General features: G+C 40.9%; 1 protein-coding gene across 1 annotated transcript in view; it reads right to left on the reverse strand.

Annotated features, from left to right (window-relative positions):
• Positions 1-11,426, reverse strand: part of EFHC2 (EF-hand domain containing 2) — a 187,663-nt gene extending 176,237 nt beyond the window's left edge. The window contains 1 exon segment of the mRNA XM_082378301.1: positions 5,321-11,426. Coding sequence (XP_082234427.1) covers positions 5,321-5,340 — 20 coding nt within the window. The 5' untranslated portion in view covers positions 5,341-11,426.
• Positions 11,427-11,809: the final 383 nt, after the last annotated feature.

The raw sequence follows: 11,809 nt of genomic DNA on the forward strand, positions 1-11,809 counted from the left end.
GACCTAGTCCTGAACCTCAAAGTTCAGGAGAGAGAGGTAAACAATCTTAATGTAAGCCAATCAGTCTATGGAAGCAGTGGGCACAAAATACAATGTGCAAACTGACAAAGGAAGGACCCACTTGGCCTGAAGGAGTTTAGAAGCTACACTAAGGAGGTGACATTTGAACTAAATCTTGAAGGCTGAGCAAGGACTTGCCAAGTGGAAAAGAGAGAAAAGGAAATCTCACTTTTTAGAAAAGTGAGTCAGGTGTCTTGTCATCAAAACAGAATATCCCCAGAGGGCTGCACGTACCTACAGACTTTTTCATTGTCAGTTACAGCATTCAGACACTCTTAGATAGAACCAGCTGGCTTCTTTGGGGGGAAATTTCAACTTCTAACTATATTTTGTTTTCTAGAACTCTGTATGTAACAATGAGTTTTTTTTTTTTAAAGCAGGCTCTGCTTTAACTGGATATTTGTAGCACATCAAAGAGGATGATATGCTGGGAGAGAGTCTGAGAGTATTAAGTAAGAATGATTTTCAAGTAAGGTCATAAAAGCAACCACATTTTGTGTCTGAGGGTGTATCGGGGGTTCCCAAGCCCACCCCCAGGCGATGATTCAAGGGGGGGTTCTCACAGGACTCAGAATATAGTTGTACTCATGGCTGAGATTTATCACAGTGAAAGGACACAAAGCACAATCAGCCCAGGGAAAATGGGCGTGGGGAGAAGTCCAGGGGAGACCAGGGGCAATTTTCCAAGCGTCCTCTCCCAGTGGAGTCACAAACAACTTGTGACAACACATGTGAAATGTTGCCAACTATAGGTGGTCCTTATAGATACGGTGCCCAGGGTTTTTACTGGGGGCTGGTCACATAGGCACACCTTGCTTAGCACATCCCCGAATTCCAGACTCCCAGAAGGCAAGCAGGTGTTCAGCATAAACCTTAAAATGTTTGTACAGTCTAGGCACAGTGAGCCGCCCTTATCAGTTCTGGGAATGGTGAGAACCCTTCCCAAATCCAAGTTCCCAGACTCCAGCCAAGGGCCAATCTTGTAAGCAGGCCTTTCCAAGGATAAGCAGTTAGGCCTGCTATGTTAACTCTTCTCTGCCCTAAGGGTAATATTGGCCCCATGGATACTTTTTTCTTTCTTCCTGGGTTGTATCATTATTCCATTCTCTTGAGATCTGAAGCACAGGCCTATTAGTAGAATTGAACCAACATATATTTGGGTTTTGAGTGTGTGTGTGTGTAAAATAATCATCATACCTGAGTCAGCCTAAACATTTTGAGTTGCAAATGTTGTCTGGAGTCTTTCCTTTACTGCTACAATTTGTTTTTAATTTTATTGAAGTATAGTTGATTTACAATGTTGTGTTAATTTCTGCTGTATAGCACAGTAACTCAGTTATATATATATATATTCTTTTTCATATTCTTTTCCATTATGGTTTATCACAGGATATTGAATATAGTTCCCTGTGCTATACAGTAGGACCTTGTTGTTTATCCATCCTACATACACTAGTTTGCATCTGTTAATCCCAAACTCCCAATTCTTTCCCTCCCCCACCCCCCTCCCCACTTGGCAACCACAAGTCTGTTCTCTATGTCTGTGAGTCTGTTTCTGTTTCATAGATATGTTCATTTGTGTCATATTTTAGATTCTACATAGAAGCAATACCATATGATATCTGTCTTTCTGACTTACTTCACTTAGTATGATAATCTCTAGGTCCATCCATGTAGCTGCAAATGGCATTATTTTGTTCTTTTTTATGGCTGAGTAGTATTCCATTATATATATACACACCACATCTTCTTTATCCATTCATCTGTTGATGGACATTTAGGTTTTTCCATGTCTTGGCTATTGTAAATAGTGCTGCTATGAACATAGGGGTGCATGTATGTTTTTGAATTATAGTTTTGTCTGGATATATGCCCAGGAGTGGAATTGCTGGATCATATGGCAACTCTATTTTTAGTTTTTTGAGGAACCTCCATACTGTTTTCCATAATGGCTGCACCAATTTACATTCCCACCAACAGCGTAGGAGGGTTCCCTTTTCTCCACACCCTCTCCAGCATTTATTATTTGTAGAGTTTTTAGCGATGGCCATTCTGACAGTGTGAGGTGATACCTCATTGCAGTTTTGATTTGCATTTCTCTGATAATTATGGCTACTGCATTTTGAAGTCCTCACCCAGATGAGTAATTACAAGAAAGTGTTGTGGCCTACTGTCAATGTTGTATTTTTTAAATCATCTTTCAGCCATTAAAATTTGCTTCACCTGCTCTTAACATGAGTTTTCTATATGTAGGTGCTCAGGGAGAGAACAAAAAAATACTCCTCTGAGCAACATTTCTTCTTTACTTTGGTCACATTTTTCTCTTTAATGTCCATACCTCATCTGTTGTGTATGAAGCGGTAATTCCATTTTTAGTACTGAGTTTGCTTATGAGTCAGATTTTTACTTCCCTTTCATTGTTTACTGTGTGGTTGACATGCATGTCAATCCTGCATAAAGCAAAGTCAAAGCTTCACAAGCTGGGAAATATTTGAAATTGCTGATAATCACAGTTTATTCAAATAAGACTCTCACTTCCTAAGAATTCTTCTATATCATCTGATACCCAAATCTTACGGATCAATTACCTTCAATTTTTACTCCTAGAAGATTATAGTACTTCAAATAATGACATTCCTGTATACGTTCTTCTTCAAATCCTTATCCCCCCAACAGTGATTTCAATTGATTATGTATTTATTTTTATTTATTCATGGAATAAACATTTATTTAATGCATATCACATGCCTTCTAGTTATTACGTGTACAAATAATGAAGAAAACAAGGTCACTATCCTCAAGGAATTAAATGTCTAATAGGAAAGTCAAACAGGTTTAAAAAATACAAATATTTATAAAACATCAGGTATTCAGGGCATGGAATAAGTAGAGGGGATGCAGTTCAAGAGAGTCAGAAAAGGTTTCACATATATGAACTGAGTCTTAAAAGATAAGCAAGTAGGGCTTCCCTGGTGGCGCAGTGGTTAAGAGTTCGCCTGCCAATGCAGGGGACACGGGTTCGAGCCCTGGTCCGGGAGGATCCCACATGCCGTGGAGCAACTAAGCCCATGCGCCACAACTACTGAGCCTGTGCTCTAGAGCCCGCAAGCCACAGCTACTGAAGCCCATGTGCCTAGAGCCCGTGCTCTGCAACAAAAGAAGCCACCGCAATGAGAAGCCCGCACACCACAACAAAGAGTAGCCCCCGCTCGCAGCAACTAGAGAAAGCCCAAATGCAGCAACGAAGACCCAACACAGACAAAAATAAATAAATAAAATACATGAATTTATAAAAAAGATAAGCGGGAATTCATCAGAGAACTTCCAACATTCTGCATATACAATGACCTATACACAAGGAAAACTTTTCCTTTCTTCTAGGGTCTTAGTCTGGTCTAATAATTAAATTGACATAAGACAGATGAACAGGAGAAAAAAATATTTAATTTAGACTTATTGGAGCTCATAGAAATATGAGACTTAAAGAAGTGACCAAAACAGGGAGCTTTTATACTTTTTAGACAAAAAAATAATAAGTCTGTGAAGAATCTACAAGACAAAGAAGTTTGGACTTAGGGTAGTAAGTTAGTGAAGAAGCAACAAGGTTTGTTTATACAGCCTTCTTGGCCCTGAATTTCCTGTCTCTAGTGATGAGGGTGCCTTCTCCCCTCCTGGTACAGGGAGGGTACATTTCATATGAGAGATTTATTTCCTGATTTCAGGGGGACAAAGGAAGGTCAGAGTGTCTTTCTTGTGCCAGCTGTTTCTTAAGTAACTTTAATTCAAAATAATGAATATGCCAAAGTGGCATATTTGGAGGTGGCCTGCCCTGAACCCCATCAGAGCCAAAAATGGAAACAAATGGCATGTTGAAGGAAATTGCTAGTAGCTTAGTGAAACTAGCTTGCCAAGGGTGAGGCATGTGACAGGAGATAGAACTGAAAAGATTATCAGAGGCCAGATCATGAAGGGGCTTGGAAACTCTGCTTGTGAATGTTGACGTTGTCCTGAAGGCAATGTTTAATCCTTGAAGAATATTATGCAAGAAAGAGATATAATAAGGTTAAATGTTAGAAAAAAAATATCTCTCGGGGCAGACTGAAGGGGTTAAAGCAGAAGCTATTGAGTCCAATTAGGAAGATGTTGGCTAATCCCAATTCAAGACCATCTTTTAAGCTGTATTCAAAAAAGAGACTATGATGGGCATGGACAACATCTATAAAATGCTATCTCTCAGGATCGTCTTGAGTAATACACACACATTGTCTAGCAGAGAGTGGCCAGTCATACGACACATGCTTTGCGCCACTTCCCTTTTTCCTTCTCCTATAGAACATGTTAAGCTTTTACTTCCCTTTATTCATGTCTCACGTGAAGCTCATGGTGGCAGTGTAGGTGTGGGTGTGAATGAGAGGAGCTAGTGATGGTGAAGATAACTGAAGAGCCTGCAACGGAGAGGAAACCGAGGACCATGTGAGGCAAAGGAGACTTGTTTGGGCAATTTTTTAAATTAACTTTTTCATTGGACAAAAACAAATTCACTAATAAATGTGAGTTGCAAAAAAAAAGTCAAGTGCCAAAGTCCATTTAAAAAACCGAAAATCCTACACTAGTCTACTCCCATCTTCATAAGTAACCAGTGTTAAGAATTTGCATGTCTCTTTTCGGAATTTTTTTAATACATTTTAACAGGTATGCGCATGATTTGGTTGTTCTTTGTTTGTTTTGTTTTTAAAAATATCACATTATACCTATTGTTGTACAGCTTGCTTTCTCCACCCAGATATATTCCTTGGAGATCACTCCATGTTAGCACATGAGGAACTACCTTGTTCTTTCTCACCAAGGCATATAATTTCATAGTATGGCTAAATCATACATTTAACCAGTGCCCTACTGATGGACTTTCAAGTTGTTGTCGTTATTATTATTTTTATTATTACTATCATTGCTATTACAAAGTGCTGTAATTTCCATCCTTGTGTATTTATCTTTGAACGAGTATACAAGCATTTCTGAATAATAGGTTCCTAGAAGTAGAGTCAATAATATGTATTTCAAACTTTCATAAATAACATTGGGTCTCTTTTGCCCAGTGATTCCCCAGCTGGGTGAGAGAGAGCTGCCCCTCTGTGTTGCCTGGGAAACTTGTCAAAACCACCTGGGCCATCCTGACATGCACACCCCCATCAGATTCCAGGGGGGTAGAGAAAGGGGGAGAAGTGATACGTGTAGTCCCCTGGGTGATTTTGTTCCATACCTCCCTCTCTTGAGGACCATTGCTTTAGCTCTTCTAATTAGGAGACTGATGCTCTGAGTTAATTCATTTTCCACTGGAGAGAGCTGTGTTGGCCACAATCCCTGCGAGAGAAAATGTTCCTTTAATATTTACAGGCCCTGTATTCTTCAAGAAGCAACTCTTTTTTTCCCCAGAGTCAACATCGTTTAATGTGAACAATTCCCGGTTCAAAAGAATAGGTCAGTGATGGTCTACAAAGCAGGAGAGAACCCAAGAGCTTTTCTATTTCATCTCCAGGCCTCTAGTCAAAACCATATTTAACCACTTAGGGTCTAAGTGCCTCAATTGCTTCATCCTTATCCCGACCCCATACTCCAGGTGACTGTCCTAAAAACTCCTCAAAAAGAATGTCAATATTTTTGGGAAAAAAGAAGTAAATAGACAAAACAGTAAGGTTGCTCTCAATAAGATAGGAACCTGAAATTGGACATAAAAGGCAAAAAGACTGTTTAACCCCTTTTACAATGTTCAGAGAAGCAACTGAATCTTTGTGTAACTTCCTTGAAAAAGAAACTTTAACCTAAAGGGTCAACACACTTTAGTAGAATTCAAAGGCCCAAGATTTTTAAAAAAAGGACTAAACTTTAGAAATAGGGACTAATTATCTAAGAAGAGAGAAAGATGGAAGTTGGGGATATTTTCAAAAATAGCTTCCAAGCACAGGAAACAAAATCATCATCTTCATCATCATCATCATCACTAGCTGCTCTCCGTTTTCACCAGGAATGAGTCACTTAGACATAGATTTGAATTACATATAAAGACAGACTTAGAACATTTCTTGAAGCAAACCTTCATTCTAGTTAAAGCATTTAGTTGCACTTAAATGAGAGATAATAGATTATCCTTCTTTTTGGAATGAGAAGCTATATGAAAATTGTACCAAGTTGTATGTAACCCCCAACGTGTCAGCCTTCCCTACTTCTGACAAAGACTCTCTCCTTAACCAAACTTGAGTCAGGATCCTCTGAGTCCTCTTCTCAACTAGGCCCCAACCTTCGGTTCTGTCCTTGGCCCACTTAGTTCAGTGTTAGCAAGAATCCTGCTGGGTCAGCTTAGCAAAAACCCTCGCTCTTGATATCTGACCAAATGCCTCATCCCCCACCTTCAGTATCTTATCCCTCTGGCTTTTCTGAAGGCAGGAATCCTGTCAAGTCAGTTTAGCCAGAATCCTCCTTACACGGATGCTTCCTCCTAGTAATTTTCTATCCACAGACCCCCACCCTGCTCCTTGGCTATGTATCTCTACTTGTCCAATTGTATTCAGATTGGAGCCCAATCTCTCACCCCTACTGAAAACCGGCATTGCAGTGGTCCCTGTTGAAGAGTCTTCCTTGCTATCTTTAACAAGGCTGTGGGAGGTTATCAGGAAAAGCACAGTTAACAAGGATAAGGTTGTTATGCAGATTTAGGTCCTTGCCTTCTCCATTGATAAGCATTCTAGAGATTTAGTCATCCCTCTCTTCCCGGTACAGAGATGGAGACACCCTGACAAATGGTGATTTCCCTTATAAATGTAAATGTCTCTTTCAGAGGTTAACTTCTACTTGGTTTTCAGATTTTCTCTATGTCTTCTCTTTCTTAAAAATAACCAGCTCAAGATAATCCTTATGCCAAAGAGGCATAGCTCGGGGTGGCAAATTCTGTTCCCCTTCAGTAGTAATAATAATACTTAGTCACTTTCCTTGACCCTCAACTTCTCCATTCATCTGTTGCTCTCTGAAGAGGAGCAAACAAAAGTGTCCGCCTACCCTGTTGATGAGTCCTTGGTGGCTTGTCTTAGTGGCTGCTTCCCAGATTACTTACACAAGGGCCTGATCAAAACTTTTGAAACAGTCAGTTGGAAAGATTTATTTACCTTCTTAACCAATGGCTGCCTTTGACCCCATTCTCAGTCCAGTAGGAAGAAAAAGGATGATCTCACTCTTCCAGTTACAGTTGTAAATCATGCAAATCTCACTTTTCTTACACATAATAGAAATCATTCAACAAATACATATTGAATTTTGACCATATATCAGGGACTAATCTAGGTACTGGATCTACAGCAATGAAGAAAATGGAAAATACCTGCCCTCATGGAGCTTACCTTCTGGTGGGAGTGATCTCGGGTGTCCTCAGCCTGCAGCTGCTTGAAGCAGGATTTCAGTTCCCGACCAGAGACTGAAGTCAGGCCACGGCAGTGAATCCTAGCCACTAGACCACCAGGGACCAGTGACCAGTGACAAGGCCCTGGCCCGTCGGCTATGTAGAAATGAATTCCCTCAAAGACAGAAAGTAGTGAAACAAGGAAAGTGCTTATTAGGAGGAAAAAGAGTAAGTGTGGATAGACATATGGGTGGACTCAGAGAGAGAGTCGCGTCCCCATGGTAGTTTGAATCACTTACACGGTGCATTTCTTCCAGCTTTCCTTTGGCCAATCATCTTGCTTTGCCTGGTTCTGAGTCCATATTTGGTTTATCTCAGGGTCCTCCCATGTGTGCTCATGCATCTCTTAGCCAAGATGGATTCTAGCTAAGAGCCTATGGGTAGGTTGACATCGCTCCCTTTTTGACCTCCAAGGAGCCTCTCTGCACATGTGTAGTCGGGAGGGTCTCCTTGACCTTGAGAATGAGAAATACATGGTCTCTATCTTTTATCTGGGCAGGGCCCAGCGCCTCTCTCACTCCTGCTACTTTGGAGTATCCGTCCATAAACTCCAGGGGACAAACTCCAGCTGCTCGACCTGGGGCCCATCTATCTCCTGCCTCCAGAGGAGGACAATTAACTGGGGGGAATATGGAGTACTAAAAGTGTACTGCAATTTTAAATATGTTGGCTGTATTATTTAGGGTCTAGACAGGAAAAGGAAACCCCACTAGTTAAGTGAACAGATAGAATTTAATCTAAAGAATAAATAGATTTTTCTCCTCCCTCCAGCCCTCTTCTGAGGTGAGTTTCCTCTAGATGCTTATCCCTCTTCTGGATTATTTTTCTGTCCTAGTCTCATCCCTCACTGGGGGATGGAGGCATCATCAAATCAGAAAATGGAGCACTGGCTTCCAGTCCAAGATGATGGCATAGGAAGACTGACCTCCTCCCACAGACACAATGAATCTAAACCTATATAGAGGAAGAGCAATTCCTCCTGAGGAAGAAATGAAGGCTGATTGAACAGCTTCAGCACAACAAGAAATAGAGGGACCACATAAATACAAACAGGAGAGAGATGGAGACACAGTATCTATGGGATACCTCCAACATAGCAACCTGCAGTAGAGAGGGATATCACTGAGAGCCCCGCATGCAGACCTGCCCACCCTGGGGCACGGCAAAAAAAATAGTGATTTAAAGGGCACTTAGACTATACAAGAAGGAAATCCATTTACTAACCCTAGGGCATCTCCAAATGGACAGAGAGACTGCTGGAACTCTCTCCCGGGTTGGAGGTGCCAGAGAGTACCAATTTTTGCATTCCCCCCTCCACCTGGATAGCACAGGTGGGAACACAGTCCAGGCACTAGCTAGCCTGCCAAGGCCGCCACAGCATGCCCCAGGACCCTGGCCCTCACCAGTTACATCTGTCACCCCAGTGCAGCCCTGGTGTGGCACACCCTGGGCCCCTCTGCCCATGCCCACTCCAGCTCCTGCCGTCCCACCAAGGTGGCCCCAGCACAGCACTCCCCAGGACCCCCCAGCCTATGCCTGTTCCATGTCCAACCAGACAGCCAAAGCCACCCACATGCAGTCTACACAGGGGATGCTTCTACACAAGACCATGCCTTCAAGACTGGGAGAAGTAGCTGTTTCACCTAATTCATGGAAACAGATACATAAAGCCAAACAAAATGAGGAGACAGAGGAATATGTTTCAAATGAAAGAATTACACCCAAGGAAACAACCCTAATGAAACTTATAAGTAATTTACCTGATAAAGAGTTCAAAATAATGGTCTTAAAGATGCTCACTAAACTCGGGTGAAGTATGGAGGAACACAATGAGAACTTCAACAAAGAGTTTAAAAATATAAGAAAGGATCAACCTGAGCTTAAGAATACATTAACTGAAATGAAAAATACAATAGGGGGAGCCAACAGCAGATATGATGATATAGAAAAACAGATCAGTGATCTGGAAGACAGAAGAGTGGAAATCACCCAATCAGAACAGGAAAAAGAAAAAAAGGAATTTTTAAAAATGAGGATAGTTTAAGGGACCTCTGAGACAACTTTATGCATACTAACATTCACATTATAGAGGTCCCAGAAAAAGAAGAGAGAAAGGAACAGAAAAAGTATTTGAAGGAACAATGGCTGAAAATTCCCCTAACCTGGGGAAGAAAACAGACATCCAGGTCCAGGAAGCAGAAAGAGTCCCAAACAAGATGAACCCAAAGAGATACACAGCAAGAGATATCATAATTAAAATGGAAAAGTTAAAAAGAGAATTTTAAGGCAGCAAGAGAAAAACAATGTCACATACAAGAGAACCCCCATAAGACTATCAGCTAATTTTTCAGCAGAAACTTTGCAGGCCAAAAGAAAGTGGCATGATATATTTAAAGTGCTGAAAAGAAAAGTCTTACAGCCAAGAATACTGTATCTGGCAAGATTATTATTCAGAGTTGAAGGAGACATAGAGTTCCCAGACAAGCAAAAACTAAAAGAGTTTGTCACCACTACACTGGCCTTACAAAAAATGTTAAAGGATCTTCTTTAAGTGGAAAAGAAAAGGCCATGGGAATTCCCTGGAAGTCCAGTGGTTAGGACTCCACGCTTTCACTGCTGGGGCCCAGGTATGATCCGTGGTCGAAGAACTAAGATCCCTCCCACCCCCCCAAAAAAAGAGAAAAAAAAGGCCAAAAATAGAAATAAGAAAATATATGGGGCTTCCCTGGTGGTGCAGTGGTTGAGAATCTGCCTGCCAATGCAGGGGACACGGGTTTGAGCCCTGGTCTGGGAAGATCCCACATGCCACGGAGCAACTGGGCCCGTGAGCCACAACTACTGAGCCTGCGCGTCTGGAGCCTGTGCTCCGCAACAAGAGAGGCCGCAATAGTGAGAGGCCCGCGCACCGCGATGAAGAGTGGCCCCCGCTTGCCGCAACTGGAGAAAGCCCTCACGCAGAAACGAAGACTCAACACAGCCAAAAATAAATAAATTAATTAATTAATTAAATATATGAAAGAAAAAAAATCTCACTGGTAAAGGCAAACATATAGTAAAGGCAGTAGATCAGCCACTTAAAAAGCTGGTATGAAGGTTAAAGGACAAAAGTATTAAACTATAGCTACAATAATAATATAAGGGATACACAAAATTGAAATATGTAAAATATGACATGAAAACCACAAAACATGGGGGAAAGAAGATAAAACATAGTGCTTTTAGAATGCATTAGAAATTAAGCAACTATCACTTTGAAATAGACATATATATATTGTACTGGCACAAAAGCAGACACATAGATCAATGGAAAGGAATAGAGACCCCAGAAATAAACCCGCACGTTATAGTCAATCACATTAAAAAATGGGCAGAGGATCTGAATAGAAATTTTTCCAAGGAAGACATACAGATGACCAACAGACAATGAAAAGATGCTCAACATCACTAATCATCAGGGAAACACAAATCAAAACCACAACAAGCTACCACCTCACACCTGTCAGAATGGCTGTTTTCAAAAACACAACAAATATCAAGTGTTGGTGAGGATGCAGAGGAAAGGGAACACTTGTGCACTGTTGGTGGGAATGTAAATTGGTGCAGCCACTGTGGAGAATAGTATGGAGAGTCCTCAAAAAATTAATAATAGAACTACCATATGATCCAGCAACTACACTTCTGAGTATTTGTCCAAACAAAATGAAAACACTAATTCAAACATATACACACCCCAGCGTTCACTGTGACATTATTTACAATAACCCATATACAGTATTGAAGCAACCTAAGTGTCCATCAAAAGACGAATGGATAAAGAACACTGAGATACACACACACACACACACACACACACACACACACACACACACACACACACACACACACAGTGGAATATTACTCAGCCTTAAAAAAGGATGAAATTTTGCCATTTGTGACAATATGGATGGACCTAGAGGGTATATGCTAAGTGAAATGTCAGACAGAAAAAGACGTATACTGTATGATATCACTTTATGTGGAATCTAAAAAACAAAACAAATGAACAAACAAAACAGAAACAAATTCATAAATACAAAGAACAAACTTGTGGTTGCCAGAGGGGGTCGGGGTGGGGGAATGGGCAAAAGAGGTAAAGGGAATTAAGAGGTACAAACTTCTAGTTACAAAATAAAAAGTCACAGGGATGTAATGTACAGCATAGGGAATATAGTCAATAATATTGTAATAACTTTGTATTGTAACAGATGGTAATTAGACTTATTGTGGAGATCATTTCATAATGTAAAAAATATCAAACCACTA

The sequence above is a fragment of the Balaenoptera borealis genome, assembly GCF_965194805.1.
Source record: "Balaenoptera borealis genome assembly, chromosome: X".
Taxonomy (NCBI): Eukaryota; Metazoa; Chordata; class Mammalia; order Artiodactyla; family Balaenopteridae; genus Balaenoptera; species Balaenoptera borealis.